Raw genomic sequence first — 23391 nt, 5'->3', positions numbered from 1 at the left:
CAATAAATTATTTTTATAAATTGTATTGATCAATTCTACAATATTAAATAAAACGTTAACTAATAATATTTCAGGAAATTTTAAAAATCTATATATAATAAAATGAAAGTAATTAATTTTCAGTGTTTTCATGTTGCAGTTGATCAACATGTTGGCCTTTTGCTTCCCGTAGATACTTTAAAATTTCTTCATAACACCTCGTTCGCACACATGGCCGTATATATTTAAATTCTTGAGCCACTAACAGTCCGAAATACTCATTTCTTTTATCCTCTTCTCCATAAATTAAGCATTTAGAACAGTTTGTTTCTTCTTTCAGTAAATTTTCTTTTACTTTATCCTCGTTTTTTTTATTTGTTGCGACGACGCTGGGTAAATCATCTGGACACTGGGTCTCACTATCGCCAAATATATTTGGAGATCGGCTTCGGCTACGGCTTGGCAGACATTTTTTCTTTCTACAATTTTAAATTAAATTTATTAGAATAAATGCTTCGAACACACGCGATCTAAGTACCTTTTGTGTTTATTATACCTTACCTACCTAGGTATAAAAAGAGTACTTACGTAGATTTTCTTTTATTAACTGTTTTATACGAAGATCTTGATCTCTCAAATTAGCATCCATTTTACTTCCAGTGATTATCAACTAAATTAATAATCCACAAAGTATTAAATAACGTTTTTATGAAATATTTAGCACAAAAACAATACCCTTTAAATATCGATCGTCAGTAACTGTGGCTGACTTACCTATATTCTAGCAAGCAGGACTGCCAGATGTGAAGGGGAAATCCCCAATAAATTGTTGCATGTGACTGATGATGTGAGCATGTTCGTTTCATAATAAAAATGTTGCCAGGTAACCAAAAAGTCGTATGTTTTTGTGCGAATTACGATCATAATCTTTACGATCGTACATTAAAAAATAGACAAATAATAGTATGAGTACGATTTAAATCGTATATCTGTCAACCCTGCTAGCAAGACAGCGACAAAATCACGTTGCATAACAATGTAGCCCAAGCTTATATCTTATGAAATATACGGAAGAGATACGGACTTAGAAAAAACAGAAATGTTGTTCTTTGTGGAAGTCATTGATGAAATTCTATGTATTTTAGCCCGCAAACTTTCTTCAAACAAAAACAGCGCCATCTAGTATCGAGTTCTGTAATTATCTCTTTGTTTATGGATTTGAAGTAAGACCGCCACGCATGCAATACATTATGACTGGGGATTCCCCTATTCGTCGACGCTGAATATGAGGCGACGACAATCACTGTCAAACGTGTTCACTATTACTCTGACTCTGGTAACGTGACTTCCTGGTAACGTGTTAGGTAGGAAAAGCAGTAAAAAAGTGCATATTAAGGGAGCAGATTTGAAATAATATTTATACTTAACAAGAAATAATTAAAGGTAAGTGGATTTTTGAATGATACAATTATATCATGATCACTTAACAATTTTAACTTAAAATTAGATGTATTATTACAAGCTTTTATTTAGCTTGCGTTATGTAAATAAAAGTATGTAGGTATGTTCGTATGTTGATGCAATTATCCTCAATCCTCAACCGACTGGGATAAAATTTTCCATACACGTTTATTTTGGATGATAGTGCATAGTTAGCTGAGAGTCGTCATTGGATAATAATGGTGGATAGCCTAAGATGTGTACTAGATATTTATTTTTAACATAATATGCGTAAGTACCTAATCGAATTAAAGAAGTTGCTGAGAAAAATACAGAACAATACGATAATAAACTAGCGTCTGCGTTTAATCCTCCGAGGAGATGTAATTTTACAAAGGTTTTTTGTATTTATTTTATTATTTTTTTAATAAATTTATTGTAAATAACAAGAAATAATCATTGTAAAAAAATAGGCACTCTATTGTTGAATTTTCGTCAGACCAACTAATCATCGTTCATTTTTTTAGGTTCAATGGGGAGACCTAAAGATTTACGCATATGGGAGCACTACCGTACTTTACCAAACAAGTCTGTTTCTTGCAAGCTTTGTAATAAGGTCTACAAATTCAGTAATGCTGCCAAAATGCTTCAACATCTTATCACTTGTCCAAAATCTCCAGAAACATTAAAAGACTCTATGAAACTTATAAAAGATAGCTCGTCCAAAACCAAAATGTCTGGACTGTCAGAGATAGAGACAAATGATTCTTTTATAAGCCCCTCGTCGTCTGCTAACACTACAATAAATGCTGAGTTTCAAGACACCGATGATCATATAAAAACAGAATTAGCGAGAGCTATATTTGTAACAGGGACGCCATTATCGATGGTGCAACATCCTTTATGGATACAATTTTTCGAAAAATTGCAACCAAAATTTAAAATACCTTCACGTAAAGCTTTAGCGACAAAATACTTAGATAAAATATATAGAGAAATGCGTTTTGAGTTAAATGAGGAACTAAATGCTTGTAGTTACTTACACCTTCAGTGCGATGGCTGGTCTAATTTAAGAAATGAAGGAATAATAAACTTTCTTATATCAAAACCTCAACCTGCATACGTTAAAAGTTTGAATACAGAAAGTAATCCTCACACTAGTGAATACCTTAGCCAAGAAGTTGAAAAAGTAATGAAAGTGTATGGAGCAAATAAGTTTCTTGTACTTATTGGCGATAACGCTAGAAATATACAAAAGGCATTCGAATTAACAAAACTCAAATATCCACATGTTGTTCCTCTCGGTTGCTGTGCACATATCCTTAACTTGTTGTGCCAAGATATTGTAAAGATACAAGAAGTAACTGTGTTTATTATGCAAGCCATAAATATAATAAAAACTGTTAAAAGGAGTCAACGATTAAGTTCCTTGTTGATAAAATCAAGGCAGGGTGAAGATTCTACACAAACACTAAAATTGCCTTGTGCTACAAGACGGGGAAGTCATGTTACTTCGTTAAAAAGTTTGAAAGCAAATAAGATAGCTTTGCAAATATTAACAGTTAGAGAAGATGTGGTAATTTCAAGAGATATTAAAGATTTAATTCTAAGTGATGATTTCTGGACGAAGACAGGGGAATGTATAAGTATTTTGGAACCAGTCACTGAAAGCATATTTTACTTAGAGAGCGACCAGAATCGTTTGCATCGCACATACATTACATTTAGAGATGTACAAGCTAAGATACGTTTTGCATTAAATGAGATTTCGACATTGAGCGAAGAAAGCAAACAGCAGATTCTAACATCAGTATCTTCAAGATGCAATATGGCAATGAGGCCAATACATTTTGCAGCATATATTCTAGACCCCAGGACTCTAGGAGTCGAACTTACTCAAGAGGAAGAACTTAAGGGTATGGAGTTTATCTACAATTTAAGCCAACACTTAAGTTTGTCAAATGTAATGGCAGATTTGGCGTGTTATAAAGCTAAAGAAAACTTTTGGGCCAGAGGATTTGTATGGAGCTCATTAGATAGCATTGAGCCCCTAATATGGTGGAAAGGTATTTGTGGTTCCACTGAGTTAAGCAAAGTAGCGATTCGTATTCTATCAGCTCCCTGTACTTCGGCAGCCACTGAGCGTTCCTTTAGTATCCAAGGCTACATACATAATAACAAAAGAAATCGACTTACAACTGAAAGAACTGAAAAAATTTCATTCATTTGTTATAACTGGAATCTTAAACATAAAGCTGAATGCGAGGACATTCAGTTTAATGAAGAAAATACCTTAGAAGCTTTCATTGAGCAAGTAAATGAACATAACAGTTTAGACGAAATAGAGCCTATCGAACCTATACAATTCATCGCTTGTAATAACTCTGAATCTGACAGTGATTGACTGTAGTTTTACATTTTACTTTCATCTCTTTCTTAATAAACTCAAAATCAAATTAAAAGTTTTTTATTCTGTAGGCTGCATAATAATATTGTCTATGTCCAGTATAGTGGACGTCTTGCGGCTGAGATGACGATGATGAAGTACAAAATCATAAACACCCAAAAATTTGGGTGTTTATGGGGTTTAAACCCAATAAACCCAAAACACCCGGTTTTTACCCACCAGACTTTAAACCCACCCAGGTGGATTGCCCATCTCTAGGCGTGACAGATATGTATGTATGTATGTATGTATAAACGAGCGTATCTTTTGATTGCGTCGATTCAGAAGCATGATTTTTTACTGATTTAAAAGATTGCAGACCTGATATTAATATCATATAATAATTAATATTATATCATATTAATTTGAATTTGATGCTTCTACGCGTTCCTAAGGAAAAGGGTCTCGATGAATGGACGGATGGACGGACAGCGAAGTGATCCTATGAGGGTTCCGATGTTTCCTTTGGAGGTATAGAACCCTCCAGCAGCAGCGTCCCTCTTAAAACATCTCCAAAGCCTAATTTTGGTTACTAATCTGCTTGCTAAGCGTGGCAACTACTGGCAAAACCTCCCAAGGGGGAGGCTTATGCTCAGCAGTGGACTGTTAAAGGCTGATATGATGACGATGATGAATGGCGTAAGTCTACATGAAGATATATAATACAAAACATGCAACGCTCGATCTTTTAAGGTTATTCTATTAGGCGACAATTTAATTTTATAAAAAAATATTTTAAACAATTTATTAATCAAACAATTTTGTTTACGTTAGTTGTATCTTTTTTAAACTAATTCAACTCGTGAAAACCGCGATGCGATTAGGATAACCGCACACCTGGCACCCGGTCACGTTTGGAGAGGCCGAAAGTTAGGCCCGCCGCAAACTCCTGATTAGCCGACGACCGGCCGCATGGGCGCCGTTTCGGGTAAGTGCCACAGAAGTTGGCCGCGCCAAGACGTGAGCCGTAAACGAGCCGTTTTAAAATTTAATTTCTCGCTTCCCGATTTGGAGACGTGACATTTCGCACGCCTTTAGCAGTTTACACGTTTGACGATTGAATTTATAAATATCTATCTACTGGGGTCGTATCTGAGGTACCATTTCCAAATCTATCTCTTATTATTATTATTAAAAAAGATAGGCTTTTTCAGGCAGAAAAACTTGTGAGACTGCGACCTTTCTACGATTTTTGTGCTCGTTCTTTTTTTAAAGTTTGCTGTTAATTCCTATAAATGTTAGGAATTTTAAGATTGTTTTTCTAGCGACGTATTTTATCTCCTCACAATTTAGAGTATTTTTCAAAGAAGATATATCGTTTATGTATGAGTGAGCTACAGCCACAAATTAAGTGCTGCGGCGTTTCTTCCTCTTTGTGACAAAATCTGCAAACACTTTTTGGGTATAAGCCTAGTTGGGCCTATATTTTAACTTAATGTTTTAATTTGATAATTTCGCAAAATTTGAAAATCTCTCAAAACTATACTCTGTTAGGTCCATAGCTGCTCATGTCTGTAGGCGACGGTTACCACGTTCCATCAGGTGGGCCGTCAGTTTATTTGCCATTCTAAGTTGCATAAAAAATACGCAAAATTTTATGAAAATGTTGACCCATTTTTCTCGAAGCATTTGTATGGTATATTTGTATATAAAAAATGCGCTTCCGAGTCGCGTCCGCTTAGCGGACATATAGATAATAATATTATATACACTGTTTTGTTTAAACTAGCTTGGCGATAAACTTAAATTATTGTAAACAAACCACCTCTTGTTCCTAACGCCAAGAATGTACGCAAAATAAAGAAATAGGAGATCCACTTAAGTGTCAATTGAAGAGGGACTTTTTTGGTCCATGTTTATAAACAAGTGCTGTTTTTTAATAATTGAAAAATAAAAGGTAACTTATAGGTGACCCCATTTTTTTTCTCATAGAACAGTTGCAATGCAATTCAAATCGAGTGTAGTGTAAGAAATTACATAAAGAATCTAGTTGGAATATAAATCTAATCTGCATTTTGGTATAATTCTAATTAGATTTCGGAAAAATCAGGTTTTTTTTAAACCTATACGCTAAAAAGACCCAGTCTGTGTAAAGTCCGCTCACGGGACGCCACAGATGTGGATTTTCCACCATTTTGCATGACACAGTTGAAAGGTTAAACTAACTGTATTTCATAGATTTTCCATTAGGAATTAGGTCAAAATATATCCGATGTATTAATTTTACCTATGTACATTATGAATTAAATTTCACTTACATCCGTTTAGGTGTAATTGAGTAATAAATATCCAAACATTTGACATACGTAAACGCCCACTCAGACTAGTCACACGAAATTTACCACTAGCAATAACAAACTAATTAATTTACAGATAATATCATATCGAACGTTTACTGACTATTAACGCAAGATAAATGGTGCTATGTTAAAATTTACACCGTGAATTACGTATATATATCATGTAAACTGTAACTAGTGGATCTCGTACCACAAATTGAACCTGTTCACGCGACGTCTCGAGTAATTCAAATCAAACATTCACCACCTCAGATCCGAATCTAATTTCCCACTCGAATTAAATATCGTCGCGATTCCGGGATTACATTAAGATTATGGTAAATATTTGGTGCTCTTACCCTACCTGGTGTGAGTTTGTGATATATGTAAATTAAATATTTGTTCCGTGTACATTTGCATGACATTTTTTTTAATACAGTTCTGTATGTCTATGTATGACTTATTTAAATACACTCGGCCCAGTTTTTGCATTGTGAAATGAAATAAAGTGCAAATTACATTAGGTAATGTAATTTGCAGTAAGACTAATTGATATATAATTTTTTTTTAAATATACATTAGTCGAATTTAACTTATTTAAAAAGAAAAAAAAATATAGAAAAATATGTAATTTAAAATTTGGATATATACCACATTATATACTTTATATTTACCGACAATATACATGTCGCTAAAAATTAAATGCTAAAAAACTTTAGTTTATATATCAGTTGCTAATTTGACAACAAATTATTTTTATTCTTACGGCAAGTCGACGTCTAAGGACTTTCTATTCGCTAAACAATAAAATGAAGTTTTTTTGAACAATTGTATATTTATTACATTATTACCATGTGGTTCCAGCATAGAATGCACTCTGTTATGTCCATGGTACTGCTCATGTCTATAGGCGACGGTTACCACTTTCCATCAGGTGGACGCGTCGGCTTGTTTGCCATTCTAAGTTGTATAAAAAAAAATAGAATAGGCCACCCCTTCCTTTCCCGTGGGTGTCGTAAGAACTGACTAAGGGAGGGCTATGGATGGGCAGCAGCATCCTTGTTAAAACATCTCTAAAGCCTAACTACGGTAGCCAATTCGTCTATCAGGCGTCCCACCCTTCAAACTGAAACTCAGCCATGCAAATATAACTGATTCACGGTAGATGCATGAATGGGACAGAAGTGTCTAAGCAAACGATTTTTGTATAAAGTCTCTTTCTGGTGAAAAACAAATCGAACAAAAGATCGTTACGATTATCGCCTCATGTACTGGGCCCCTAACCTTCTACCCTCTACCGCTATGCTAAGCTGCCACAAGCAATCTTGTCTTTAGACATCGTTTCAATGCTATTAGAGATACGTACGTTTTTATTTGCTGTATTTTTAATATCGGCGCATCGCTCTCGTATTCGGGGACCGATAACCCAACATTTTTCTTTTCGATTTAATTAAATTTCAGACATTCGATTTCAATCTTTTAGTGGGTGAATCTCAGAAGATCCTTCTTAGAGGCCATTTTTTCTGATCATTTTATACATATACTAGTCTTTACTTGCGACTTTGTTCACGTAATCGAAATATATTGATTAATCGGATAACTGGGTAACTTATGCCCTTCTCTGTCCTTAAAAGTATTATATACTGAATTTAAAAACGACTAGTTTAGGTGCATAGAGGTAATAAATAAACACAAAAATTAACTTTCTTTCAAACTGACAAACGTGTTAACACGTAAGGTATATTTTATCACTAGCTTTTACCCGTGACTTTGTCTGTGTGTTCGGGGTATATTCATTGACCAGAGCAAAAAGTACCTATACCTACTTCTCCATCTCACATAGTACTTGTATATTTTATAGTGATTGGTCAAGTTGTTAAGACGCTAAGAGATGACAAATAAACAAACATATTTTCATATTTATAATTACGTTCAAAGGGATAAACGGATTTGTATATAAATTGGAATGACGATGATGATGGTATCAGCCATTACTGTCAGCTGCTGAACACAGACTTCCCCAATAAGAGGGTTCTTGCCAGTAGTTGTCACGTTTAGCAAGCTGATTTGCAACCGCAGTTAGACTTTATTGATGTTTTAAGAGGGACGCTGCTGCCCATCCCTCGCCCATTAAGTTCCCTTAGTCGCCTCTTACGACACTCACAGGAAAGGAAGGGGTGGCCCATTCTCTATCGAGACCAGCAAACCTACACATTAACTCTTGAGTTAGTACATACAATACTTTTTATTCTAATCAACGCGGGTAAAACCGGCAGATATAGTTAGTCGATTACAATAGGTCAGTACTTAGCGTATAGCACTTTAGGGACCTTCGGAATCCATTGATTTTAGGAATTTATCCATCCTGTTTCAACTCAGTGAGTGGTTCCCCGGTTCATTACCTAAAGTGCAGGCTTACTGACTCAGCCGCGGCTTATTTTGTTTCAAAACCAATCTATTTAATGCCCGAAACGGAGCGATTGGTTGGTGGCCGCTATTTTTCAAGACTTTTCAGCCGTTTCCGAGTTAGAAAGTGAGACGGGCGAATTAAGGGACGGAGCGAATGAGGTGGTGTTTTTTCTCATTTGATATTATGAATATCAAATGAGAAAAGCACACAATTTTAATAGAGTGGGCCTACTGTCCTTTGTGTAATGAAATATAATTTAAAATTATAATAATTGTGAACTATAATAAAGAAGCTAAAGTGGCAATGAGCTGGTCACATAGCACGAAGAACTGACAATCGATAGGAAAGAAAGATTCTTGAGTGGCGACATTGTACGGGCAAACGCAGCGTAGGACGACCAGATGGAGTGACGACCTCAAATGCATTGCAAAAAGTCAGTGGATGCAGGTCGCTCAGGACCATTCCTTCTGGCAGTTTATGTGGGAGGCCTATGTCCAGCAGTGGACGAATAATGGCTGAAATGATGATATGAGAAAGAAGAAAAGAAAAAAGAAGGAAAGAAAGAAAGAGACAACTTATTTAGAGGATCAAGCAAGATGACAGGAAGTATAACTATAAATAGCAGAGCGCTATGAATTTATGGAACACACTGACATGCATCACACTTTATCATGTATTACCATTCCTGACATATTAATACTCTAAGGATAACTCTTGAATAAGATATGCAAGTCTATCTCTCTTCTCTTTTCATTTAACAGTTTCCTCTTGTCGGTGCAACTAATTCATGCATCTTCTTCCAGCCAGCTCTATTCCAGACCATATCCTTGATCTCTCCATACGATATTACACCTAGTGTTTTAGTGTTTCTTTTACCTGTCCCATGTAGTTATTCTTTAGTCTTCTTCTTCCTCTTTTGCCTTCTATTTTTTCTTCTACTATGTTCTTAAAAAAATCGTCATGTCGTATAAGGTGGCCTAGCATTTTGCCTTTTCTATTCTCTATTGTCTTAATTAATGTTCGTTTCTCATTCACTCTTTTTAGGACTTCCTAAATCTATCTAATTCCAACTTAAACTACACGTCTAATATCTTATTTTAGACGAGAAATACACTACACAAACGCCGGTGAAAACATCAACAAATCCTTAACCTGATGGTCTACCATGAAATGAAATTTTGAATTTTCGGGTTCAATTTCGTGTTTTTGTTCGTACCGATATCGACCCAGTTAATGGAGCTTAACATTACGTTTGTCATAAGTCCTATCCTAATAGTTCGGAGGAACGATATTTTAACATTTTTAATAATTTTAAACGACATGTAATATGTAATTTTAACATCAAATTTCTGTTTCGTTCTTTCCCGAAATTTCGGAAAATATTTCATGGTAGGCCCTCTGTCACTCTTACCACACCTCGTTGTTTGGAATCACCGTCGATATAAGTTACAGCTTTATAGCTATAAAAATATTATCCTCCAACGCATGACAGCTTCCTCATTCATTAGCAAAAAGCAATTAAACATCGCTTAGACACCTGCGAGGCGAAAGCAATTAGAAGTTTCTCACTATTTCGAACGCAGTTAATTTATTGCCGTAGCTCGGGGAAACTGTTATGATATTTCTGATAAGGTATACGGCGCCTGCAAATATGTTGGCGTGTGTTTTGCAAATAATTAAACTTGAAGATCGTCAACTCTTCTATCTCTGTCTACACGCCTGCGCCACGCGTCTGACATTTTAGTGTAAGCAAAAATCGAACTGCCAAAGGATAATTGTGTTGGTTTTTTTGGTATTCGAGTAGTTCGAGTTCTGGTATTCATTTAAATTATACAGTTGTTCTGTTGGGTAGGGTGCGTGTTAGCTCGAACAGTGTTCTGAAGACAATTGCCGGTTAAATGGACTGTCTCATACTAAAATATTTGGGTTCGCTCATTTACTAACATAGATTAAGTAAATTTGTAATTAATAGGATGTGCCTTATGTTGTCTGAATAAATGAATTATTGTTATTAATAAATGAAATCGAATCCTGACACAAATGCGATAACTCGAACAAGCATTCGAGTACTTATATAGATATTTGAGTACTTCATCAGACTCGACCATTTCTTAAATAGATTTCTGAAGCTTTCATTTAATAAGGATAATAAATGTTGAAAAAAGAATGAAATTGCCACACAGCAACAAAAAATTACAATAAACATGCGACTAGTATTCGAGTACTACAACTACTCGAATTCTGTATTCGAGTATTGAATATGTTAATTCCGTAATTTGAAAATTCGAATATCTGAATATACAGTATTCGAGTCAGTCTGATTCGACATATCATCAATGCCAAGCTATTTATCGTCACAAAAATATCTTTCATCCACTTTCATAACTCGTCTTATATTGGTGGGATGGGGATTGTTAGTTACTCCTATATGGCTTGCCTAGAATAACAGAGCTGTGGCAATAAATAAACTGCCATAGCATAATGCAGAGTGTTGGTCACATTGACAAATAATTGTTACAAATTAATAATATTGCCTTTTTTGTTTTGTAAGTTGGTAATTTGGTGATCAATAGAGCTTTCTTTTTTCTTTCTTTCTTATGGGTTAAGTAAGAAAAGTCTTTGGATACCATGGAAAAATGTGTACTTTATTTTAATTAAATAATTTAGACTGTCTTTGTCTTTATCAATGGAATGTGTAAAATGTGTGTTTATTTTATTAATAGTTTTTTGACTTTTTAACTCACCTTATAGTTGGGATGTAGCTTGAAGATTAAACAATTGGTTTCTTTTTGTCACATTTCGTTATAGTCGTAGAATACTGACGGATCTGACAAAGATTACATATAGATAGATATATAGATAGATACTCTTTATTGTTTCCTCCAAAAGATTACAATGGTAAACTTATTATAAATATAAATAATTACAAGAAATAATCATATATAGATCCGTCAGTATTCTACTACTATGACGATTTATCCCTTCTTATACTTATTTATTATTATAAATGTGAAAGTGAGTTTGTTTCCTTGTAACGCCTCAACAGCTTAACATATCACTATGTAATTTGGTATACATACTATATGGGACGGAGAAGGACATAGACTTTTCGTGTTTCTACCGTGAAGTAGTTGTGTTTGCATGGCTGAGTTTTGGTTTGAAGGGTGGGATATGGCAGTGAATTTACAGGGTACAGAGAAATAACACCTGAGTCCTCAGGAATGGCAACGCATGGGGGATATCATGGACGAAACAGTATACTCTGTTATGTCCATGGTACTGCTCATGACTAGGCGACGGTCACCACTTTCTATCAGGTGGGCCGTCAGCTTGTTCGCCATTCTAAGTTGTATAAAAAAAAGGACTTTATTACTAGACTAGACTAGATTTTATCCCAAACAGTAAACATATATTTGTTTTTTATTTATTTATTTAACACTTTATTGCACCAACATAACAGGATATGTTGAACAATTTTCAATAGGTATAGTGTAGTACAAATGGCGGTCTTATTGCTAAGCAATCTCTTCCAGACAACTTTTGGGTAAAAGGCAATACCGGCCACGAGGACAAAGTCGCGGGTAAAAGTTAGTTGTTTATATACTTTTTCTATTTTGTTTCTTTAACGAGTGCCAGATTAGTAACTTAGGGTAGACATGAAACTGTTCGCAGCCAACCATAAACCAACCCCGCGGGACTTGAGAGGGTTTCACTAAAAAAAAATGTTGAAAAAAATAAAAAATAACACGATACACGTTGGAAATGAAAAGTCAACAGGATGAAGTGAATTTGCAAAAATTGCTACGGGGCTAAGGGACTTCGCGGCTCCGTCCCATGGTGGTTGAATTTGCGCGTGCTCTACACACCATATTATGTAAATAAATAAATTAATAAATGCATATAAATACAAATTAATTAAACAAAATTTAAGTACTTTTTTATTTGAGACTGTTTATTTGTCTGGTCAGTATACTTATTTCTGCAGATATCTAAAAATTTTATAATTTTTTGTTTTATGTATACATGTGAGCAGTATTTATATATATATTTTTATGTGTTTGTGTAGGTATTTATATGCACGTATATATGCTTTCCCATGAGTGTCGTAAGAGGTGACTAAGAGACCTTAACGGTCGAGGAATGGGCAGTAACGTCACTTTTAAGACAACACTAAAGCCAAACTGCGGTTGCTAACCCGCTTGCTAAGCGTGCTACGCTGGCAAAATTATGGCTATTACTGGCAAACTCTCCAATAGAGGAAGGCATACCATATGTAGTGGATGATTAACAGCTTACAAGGCGATGATAAAGATAAAGTTTTTTTTTTCTAGAATTAGGACTGTTTTTATACATTGTTTTTTTTTATCAATATTATTTGCCGTTTTACAAAGTCGCAAACAAGTCATAATGTTGATTTAATAATGGAACAAACAAGACCATTCAAAAGGTACGAGTAGATGAGAAGGAAAACACTGAATAAGATATTTATTGACAAATACACAAAAAGGAAAGGCTAATTCCAAGACCACCCACATATAATATCGATAATATACAACGAAAACCTTGTAAGTGACAAAAATGGGACAAGAGCTTCTTTTTATTGGGAAACATCATAATTCATCTTCCTAATATGGAAAAGTCAAAAGTCAATATTATATATTTTACATACAAAATGTGACGTTTTGACATTTAATGCATACTTAATGTTTCAAATTGTCCTTTACACCTACGAACTATGTTATGGAATAACTTCTTAACCGGAGTTCAAAAAGAGGTTGTCAATTTGATTGTTAATTGTCGATTTCGATGATTATCTTTTTAATCATTAGTTAACGACAATGGTACGTGCGTAGTAATGTACAATCGACATTAAAAAGAAGGAGTTTCTTAATTCGGTTGTTCTTTTTTGTACGTTTGTTACCTCATAACTCCATCAGTTGTTAACCAATTTGAAAATTTTTTTATTTAAAAGAATATGCTTACAGATATGTATGATCCCATAGAAATTTTATTAAAATGTGTTCAATAGATTCATTTTTAAATCAAAATAACAGATTTCGTTACAATTGAAGTCGAATTTTGGTGTTATCTTAATTATAGTTATCATTATATCATCATCATCATCATATCAGCCGTTAACTATCCATTGCTAAATATAGGCCACCCCATAAGGGGATTCTGCCAGTAGTTACCATGATTAGCAGACGGGAAACTCCTTTTATGAAGGAAGGCGTAAATTCAGCAGTGGACAGTTATTGACTGATGATAATGATAAATAGGTAGATAGATAAATAGATAGATACTCTTTATTGTTTCCTCCAAAAGATTACAATAGTAAATTTATTATAAACATGAACAATTACAAGAAATAATCACAATGAGAAAACAATGGGCGACCTTGATAAATAATATGATGTTGTTGTTATATTAATTGGGATCGAACCTGCAACCTACAGAAAGCACGTCAATATTTTATATACGGTGTAACGGTTTAGCTGCGCTCAAAAAATAATTTATGACTCTGTATCCACTTCGATAACTTTTATTTTAACGTTATGAAAAAATGTTTTTTTTTTTTTAGTTAAAAATGCGATACTACGTTTTTACGCTGCGGCACCGGCCATATTTCTTTTTACGGTTCGCTTTACGCCCTATATCATTTGCTATGGGATCAGTACGACTCTAGTCGTACCTAGTTTCAAATACATGGATCTATTACTTAGGCATATATAGATGCAATATATATGTGACAGTAGTAAAAACTGTAATGTAGTATAAAACTTCATGTAGTTATATTTGTCGTTTGGGATATGTCACCTTTGTCCTCGTGTCCTCAGTACATGCTCTAACTAATTTGAGACAAGACTGTTTAAAAAAATATAATATGTTCGTTTGTTACTTTAAAGCGTCCTAACGCCTAAAGCAATTACTATAAAAATTGAAAGGCGAGTGAAAAATGCCTGTTATAATTTATGATATATTTTATTTATTTATTTTGAATTGTAATAAGGCTTACATTTCCAATTTGAAATCTTGTAATCATAATTGACATGCACATTTATCACTACTATATTTACATGTAGTATAATAAATTTATAACGTTTTTTTTATTTTATTTTATATATATATATATTGATTTGCCATTGTGTAACGAAAACTGTTACATTGGTTAATAAAGAAATATGAAATGCACGTATTATGTTTTTATCCCGGTCAGTCAACATATCTCGGTCACGCAATCGAATTCGCGGGTAAAAGCTAGCAATTTATAATGAAATCGTTCGTCTGAAAATCATTATTTAAGCAATTAAAAGCATTGTTAAAAAAAAAAAGAAAACGATGTCCATTTTAAATTGCGTACAAAAGTCGGAAACAGCTTTCAAAATTTATAAAATCATAAAGGGTTGTCTTGGACCAACCAATTAGTGCAGCAAAATCCATTTAATGATCATTTCTTATCATTAAAATGTTCAATCGAATCATCCATTAAAATTCGAGGCTTTCTGTTTTAGAAAGATTTCATTTTGAATAGGCAAATAATCAAAGGTAGGCGCCTGATTGAGTCACTTTATCTGTTACCATTGTAATGTAATGTAATGTAAGAAAGACTCTGTTTTCCGCACTTAGCCTCCCATTTGGGCCGTTGTGCGTGTGAGTCGTGGCTAGTACAGCCAACCTAGCTCCGCCCAGAAGCGCAGAAGCTTCCTGGGTTCTTCACAGGCTTCACGGAGCGACCTCACCGTTCCGAGGATTTCTAAACGTTGATGGGCCACAGCCTCACATTCCAGGATTACGTGAGCAGCCGTTTCTTCAGCGTCTTTCTGTTACCATTACGAAGTATAATTTCTGTTTGATTTTGCAGATCGTTTAATAAAATAAGAATGCATTTGAATTTCTAGTTGTTCGATTCTATTTTATTTAACATATTTTATTTATTAACTGTCCACTGCTGGCCATAAGCCTTCCTCATAAGAAGAGCTTTTCCAGTAGTTGGCACGCTTGACAGGCGTGTTTTCTACCGCAGTTAGGCATTGGAGACGCCTGCCAAGAGAGTGAAAACTTCTAGCAAAATCTCCGTTATAATAAACTGTTGAACATCAGTCTCCTCCTTGGAGGGTTTAGCCTGTAGTTGCTTCGTTTGGCAGGTGGTTTAGCAACCGCAGTTATGCTTTAGAGATGTTTTAAGAGGGACGCTGCTGCCCATCTCTCGCCCTCCCATAGTCGCCCTTACTACACCCACGGGAAGAGAAGGGGTGGTCTATTCTATGCCGGGACCACACGTCCACGAATAAGCACTATTATTAAACTATTAATACATAGTAGGAATTTTCAAAAACAGACTACAAAGAAGTAAAATAAAAGACTTCCACCATATAACTATGTAATCCCATCCTTCTAGATGCCAACATCATATATATATATATATATATATATATATATATATAATAATAATAATAATAAACACTCTAATGTATAAAATAATAATAAAAATAATTCAACACCAAATATCTTTTATTTTTTAAGTTATTTTCAAAAGGGTTTCATATTTTCATGTAGGTTTATGTATTTTTTATAGAATACATATACATATATATACAAGTATATATATTAACTTTTTCTTTATCGAAATAAATTTTCCTGTGAAAAAACCTCCTTTATGGACGAAGCTATATGTAAGCTATATAAGCTTATGTACAGCAGTGGACAGTTCACGGTTATTCATTAAAGCACGTGTAATGTCAAATGGTTAAAAAATGTTTTTTTTTTTCATTTATTCTCGTTGAAATGGTTAGATTGAGAGATAGAGGATAACTTTAAATAAATCTTATATTTTATTTAAGAACATATTTTAACAGTGCAAACGCAAATAACATAAATCCAGAGAGAACGAATACAATATGGCCGTGCGCGCGATTCCCTTTACATAAATAAGATTATAAAATTTACCTAATTACAACAGTACTATTTTATTTTTATCGTTATATGAAGTACTTGTAAACCTATCTACTTGTAAGTCATAGCTCTATATCTATTAATTGTCTAGATTCAACTGTTTGCCATCTCACTATCTTGTACCCTTCCCCCCTCGCCCCTTAGCAAACTGGGCGTTAGAGGGATAGCTTAATAAACTTTGAGAGCTCAGAATAAACCGGCGCGCTTCATCTTTTCTCAAGTAATGAGTGCAGTTCTTTGTGAAGACAGCCATTGTTCGCCGCCATTGTTTCTGTTGATTTGTGACGCTTGATAGTATGACTGTCACTGTTTCCAATTGTTTGGACTGATATTTGATTGAAGAAAGATTACTGTATAAAATAGCTTTAATAATATAATGGTAAGTTCTTGTATTTGTAAAATTATAATTTTATTGAATGTAATTTTTTAAAGGTATGGTTATTTTTCATAGTTCAATATTGACGGTTCTTGGACTTGTATAATTATTATTTCGACTAATGTAAATTTTTAGTTCGGTTATTTTTCATAGTTCAATATTGACGGTTCTTGGACTTGTATAATTATTATTTCGACTAATGTAAATTTTTAGTTCGGTTATTTTTCATAGTTCAATATTGACGGTTCTTGGACTTGTATAATTATTATTTCGACTAATGTAAATTTTTAGTTCGGTTATTTTTTATAGTTCAGTATTGTCAGTTCTTGTACTTGTATAATTATTATTTCGACTATTGTAAATTTTGATAGATCGGTTATTTTTTTATAGTCCGATATTGAAAGTTATTATACTTGTATAATTATAATTTCGATTAATGTAAATTTTGGAAGTTCGGTTATTTTTTATGAAATGAATTGAAATTTAAATGAAATGAATTGAAATGAAATTTATTTGCTTGAAACATTGTAGAAAAGGTGTTACATTATAGTTCGATATTGACAGTTCTTGTACTTGTATAATTATTATTTCGACCATTGTAAATTTTGAAAGTTCGCTAATTTTTTATAGTTCGATATTGAAAGTTCTTGAATGAAAATTAATGAATGAATGAAAATTTATTTCAATAATCCACAATACTTACATATGCTTATATTAGATTGCAAGTAATAATAACATAAAAAAATTTGAATGTAAAAAAGTTTACATTTATATACCTACATATAAAGTCTAGTTGAAATCTGTCAGTATTATGCACGATTATGGCAATTGGCACGGTATCTAATAAGTATATGAAATGAATTAATAATAAAAAAATATAGGTTAAAAACTTAGATTATATAGATCGAGCCTCAAAAATGGGTCAACTTTTTGTCAGCTAATTGTCAAATTAGCTGGTCCCTTTTTTATCGGTGTTCTATATGCTTGAAAAGTATTCTGACGTATTATTTAACAAATAAAATGACTATATGAGAATACAGAAGTCATAGAGAAATCACTCATTAATATTTATCAATATTTGTATGAAAAAATTTACCCGTTTTTTTCGAAGCATTTCTATGGAGACTATCTATATAATGTAACGTTAAAAATTATAATATTTCTGATATTATTATTTTAAATTTACAAAGATCGTACAAGTGATTTGAAAGTATAAATGTAGAAATAAATCAAGCAAAGTAGCGAGCATGGCTTGTCAAGAAGACGCTGCCAGCAATATGTATAGGGAATAATAGAAAAACAAAATATTCTCCCTTATATAAGTAATGAATGAATCAAACGATCGTGGCGGAGATAGGTCATTCATTATCAACTGCTGCGTACGATAGTGCACTGTTACCATGATACGCAAATACGCTTGAAGAGAAATAAATGGTACGCTCCCGCAGGAATAATGATACGCCAGTTGCTATATAGATTGTAACAAGAGCTCGAGCGAACAATTTATAGGAACAGACATTTTTGTATTGCAGACATTTTAAGAGGTATTTTAAGGTTTGGATATAAAAATAATTTATATATTTTTTTATAAAAATTGTATTTCATTTTGAATTTTTATTAAATTACTTCAAAAAGAAGAACTTCTCAATTTCTTTGTATTTTTTTTTATTTTCCTTATAACATAGTCAGTTCTAAACTTGTAAATCGTTTTGTAATCTTTTTTTAAAAGATATACTTACAGATTGAAGCTGTAGAAATTTTATTAAAAACGGTTTAGTAGTTTAATTTTTAGATCAAATTAACTGGTTTTGTTACAAATGAAGTGGTTGTTTTTGTTTGATCTTAATTTTAATATGTTACTAGAGATTCGCACCGGTTTTACGCGGGTAGATACTAAAATAAATTATGACATATTAGTTGTAATAAGCAAAATTTTATATTGTTATAATTTTCATAGGGATCTCTATTTTTTTAATAGTACATAACCGATTTTACTTGCTGATAATATAGCTTTCTGTAGGTGATATACTTTTGAAAATCTCTTGAGTAGTATTTGAGTTTATTCATTACAAACAAACAGATCAAATATTTTCTTTTTAAATTATTACTATAGATAATTATTATGGAATTAATGTATTTTTTTCTAAACATTTAGGAATTACAAACTTTATGGGATAGTCATTTCATTGGTAAATTTTTTTCAATCGATGTCACTTGTTTTTAGCAGAGTAAATTATTTTTTTTTGAAAGGACATTTAACACTAAGATATTAATTTAATTTTTTATTTATAATAATAATTTTAAATTTCACAATTGATCGAAATTTAAATTCTCTACAGCGTGACAGGAATAGTGACTGTTACAACTGACGAATAATGTAACACGCTTGTATCACGTCAAATCGCTAACACATAATTAATGGCTGCGATCACGTGATATAAACGTAAATGGACGGCTTAACGATGCACTCAAGTATGTCAACACGGCCAAAGGATAATCTAATTTGGTATACGAGTATATACGTGCGATATAGTATGGAAGGTTTTGGTAGAATTTTGACAGTTTTTATATGAATTGTATGTGTTAGTAATTTTCTTTATGGTCTCAGTGACTGTCCGTCACGCTGCGTCATGCTAAAGTACGTAAAATAATGTAATAAGGCTTCTAGATATTTTTATTCTAATTTCTTGAGTTAGAAACGCTATAAAAAATTTGATTGTAACAAGTTTATTGTAATAATATCGTCCAAATACAATGAGTCGGAATTTGTTATTCTTTATTTGCATAATACCAAAATATTGAAATTAGAATATTTAATAAGTTACCCATTTGATGATAAGTGACAGTACGACAGACATCATACTATTTTATGATACAACATACACCTACAGTACTAGTCTTCAATTCAAAGATATTTCATTTGTTGTAAATAGCAGGATGCAGTAATAAAACATATATGTATTTGAGATATAAAATAATAAGTTAAGTGAAAAAAAAGAGACATGTCTTATAAAAATCTGACATACATCAAACTTAAAAATAATACATTGTTCTAAAAAAAAAACCTCAGTGTCAACAGCCAGTATTAAAACTCCAACACCATTTACGTTATTCCAATTATATTTGTGTTGAAAAATAAAAATTGCCGAATAAAAAAAAAAGTCTTTTATTCCAATTTAACCAGAATAAATGTGAAAAGTAACAACTAGCAAAGAACATAAAATACTCTTGTCTAAAATATATTGAATTGTAACAAGAATTTCTATATGTATTCAATTGAAAATCATCCGAAATAGTAAATAGTAGAATACATTTTTATATAACATAGTATACAATTACTATTATATGAAGTCACTTTGATGATACAGCCTGCGAAAGAATATATTGAAATATATGGCACAGGAAATTTGTATTTCCGGGAAGCTACAATGAAGGTCTAAATAACGACAGGTATTATGTCAATAAATAAAATTATGTTTCGTTCTCCTTTTCTATTGTGTGGACCTAGAAGTTTTCTAGATATTTATGGTGATATTCACATAATAATATAATGGGGTATTTTGTGAACTTACTGTGCTCGTCGATTCAGAAATTTCTGCTGTAAGTTTTAAAAATAATATGATGATATTATTAAATAAAAAAAAATTTTGTTCTCTACCCAAAAGGTCGTCTGGAAGAGATTGCTTTAGCATTAATAAAATTACAATTAAATGAACAGATTCTACATAGTAACTCTTTTTATTTTTTTTTATACGACTTAGAATGGCAAACAAGCTGACGGCCCACCTGATGGAAAGTGGTAACTATAAACATGAGCAGACTATGGATATAACAGTACACACACATACTGTTTCGTCCATGATACCCCCCCTGCGTTGCCATTCCTGAGGACTCAGGTGTTATTCCTCTGTACCCTGTCAATTCACGCCATATCCCACCCTTCAAACCGAAACACAGCCATGCAAACACAACTGCTTCACGGTTGAAACACGAATGGGACAGAGGTACCCAAGCAATCGACTTTTGTACAAAGTCTTGGTAACTTTTGACAATATGAATATAATTTTAGTCACTATTGTATTTTATCTAATTACAATTAGACCGTAAACTTAAATAAAATAATTAAATAAAATACTATTAACAGTATACTATTAACTGTAGTTAATATTTTCCAATTTCTATTAATTCATAAACCAAGTTTATATGTATGTACGTAAAATTATGTAAAATATTTTGTTTATACAATTACAGACAGCGTGATAGCGTTACGAAAAATGTAACACGCTAAGCAGAATTAAAAGATGCCGACGAATATGTCTGCCGTTTGCGAACTGACATTAATCACTAGAAATAAAAGTGGAAAGCGTTTTGGTATGATTTGCAGTTTTAATAAATTTGCTACGGAATATGCGTTCAATATCGCTTGTAATATAGCCTCCTATAGGAAATATAGTTTTATACATATTATAAATATAAAAAGTTTGTAAAAATGTATGGATGTTTGTTACTCAATCAAGGTGATACGGCAGAATAGATTAAGATGATTGGTACATGAAAAATTAAACACATTACCTAACACGTAAATGATTCATGCGGGAAAAATCACAAGACACAGTTTAAAAATTCTAGTATAGCATTTACACTTTGGGAAAGAACTGTTTTATATTCAGTTTCATGAAGTTTATAAAATTTAGAGTCCCTCTGAAAACCATCGTGCTGAAATCCAGGTATATACATCCACGATATGCTAACTGACCTGTTTCATCTTTACCTATCGTCCCTCACTGGTGCCCCGTCAGCGTATACCGTTGGCGCTGGTGGGGTTACTTACTATTCAATTTAAATCCATTACAATACATACCCAATACAAGCACAGCTGCTTCGTGGCAGAAATATGAATAGTACAGAGTTATACATACGAGTATAGACGACTTTTATACAAAATCTTCTTCTGGTACATTATAATAAATTGAGGAATTATACAAAATATCTTACAGAATAACTACACGCTATCATTCGAGACTTCCCTATAGAGTAAAACATCAAACTAACATGTATATTAATACGCGTGACGTATTATTATAAAATGCATGCTCTTGTTATAGAGGGCCACATCTGTCACGGCGGCAATAATCTGTCAGTTGCGACGTGCTCGCTTTAGGCATAGACTTTTATCCAATTGTTAGACACTTGGAGCTAGTAATATTTTATAAGTGTCACAGATCAGTGTCTGTCATAGAAAAAAAAAAAATATAGATGTATATTTTTCTCCACTAAAGCATTTTCAAATAAAATTCAAATTATCTTTATTTAAATAGATTTGTTTATAAGTTCTTTTAAATTGTCATTAAATTTATGATTCTGTAGTTGCTAACGATCTGATCCGACTTTGTACAGGTAGATAAAAAGATAAATTAGTAATTTAAATTTTTAATGGATGATAATGTAATAGTAACCCCCCCCCCCTCCCGCCATACGCTGTCGAAAAATGCAGTAACTGATCTGCCTTAATGATGAATGAATACACCCGAAATTCATCATGATGGCTTCCAGGGGGACCACGTGGAGATCGACCTGACAGGGCATGTTGCTAGCAATGGGACTGGTAATCCGCATCAAAAATAATAACTTATCCCCGTATTTTATATTAGCTTTAATCACCAAAGACGTAACTGCGGTTGCCAACCTTCTTGCCAAGCGTAGCAACTACTGGCAAAACTTCATTTATAGGAGAGAACTATGTTCATTAGTGGACAGTTAATACCTGATATGATGATGATAGTCATCAGTCAATGTACCTTTTTTATCCATTCCTGAACATAAGCCCCTCCCATAGATCGTAAAGGACGGTCCTGAGCTACCTTCATTCATTGACTCCGTGCAGTGCATTTGATGTCACTCTATCTAGTACATCTAGTTGGGTTCGTTCTAGACTATGAAGAATGAATGAATAATGGCTGAGATGATGATGATGATACCTATTTCAAGATTATTATTTCGGGGGGGGGGGAAGGGATAGTTAATAATGCGGACTATTAGTCCCATTGCTAGCAATATACTATTAGGTCGAGCACCATATGGTCCCCTCTGGAAACAATCGTGCTGGATTCCAGGTGTATTCATCACGATGGGCTAACTGACCTGCCCTTTCATTCTCACCTATCATCCCTCACCGGTGTCCCTACAGCGTATACCGTTAGCGTAGGCGAGGATACCATTCCATTATCGTCCACTAAAAAAACAATATTATTTCTACCTACTCCTTATACCATTGTTAGTATGTATTAGCAATGAAATAAAAAAATAGGTAGAATTTAATTTTTTCATCATTGAATTATCATTAATGGAAACGCTTCAGCCACGTGTTGTTCATAATTCTATTATGTCTATGGCCTTTGTGAATAAAATAAGAGTTTTATCAACTGTCCTTTATGTAAATTCGTTAAACCCCGCTGTTAGCTTTCATGGGGCAAACGAGAAGCGTTTTGATCGTTCCATTTATTTTTTA

At 33.2% G+C, this 23391-nt stretch overlaps 2 protein-coding genes across 2 annotated transcripts in view; one reads left to right on the top strand and one right to left on the bottom strand.

Annotated features, from left to right (window-relative positions):
• Positions 1-23391, bottom strand: part of LOC113513332 (disintegrin and metalloproteinase domain-containing protein 22) — a 747642-nt gene that overhangs the window by 82608 nt on the left and 641643 nt on the right. The window lies entirely within an intron of this gene.
• Positions 455-4084, top strand: LOC128202592 (uncharacterized). The gene is made up of 2 exons (XM_052891649.1): positions 455-1422; positions 1947-4084. The coding sequence occupies exon 2, from the start codon at positions 1952-1954 to the stop codon at positions 3821-3823; it is 1872 nt and encodes a 623-aa protein (XP_052747609.1). The 5' UTR covers positions 455-1422; positions 1947-1951; the 3' UTR covers positions 3824-4084.

The sequence above is a fragment of the Galleria mellonella genome, unplaced genomic scaffold, assembly GCF_026898425.1.
Source record: "Galleria mellonella isolate WM207_F2 unplaced genomic scaffold, CSIRO_AGI_GalMel_v1 utg103, whole genome shotgun sequence".
NCBI lineage: Eukaryota > Metazoa > Arthropoda > Insecta > Lepidoptera > Pyralidae > Galleria > Galleria mellonella.
Note: the sequence above shows the minus strand (reverse complement) of the source record. Positions and strands in the feature narration are given on the sequence as shown.

Bases quoted from the DNA above. Each gene is read 5' to 3' on its own strand.
- LOC128202592 (XM_052891649.1), top strand. From the start codon at position 1,952: ATGGGGAGACCTAAAGATTTACGCATATGGGAGCACTACCGTACTTTA.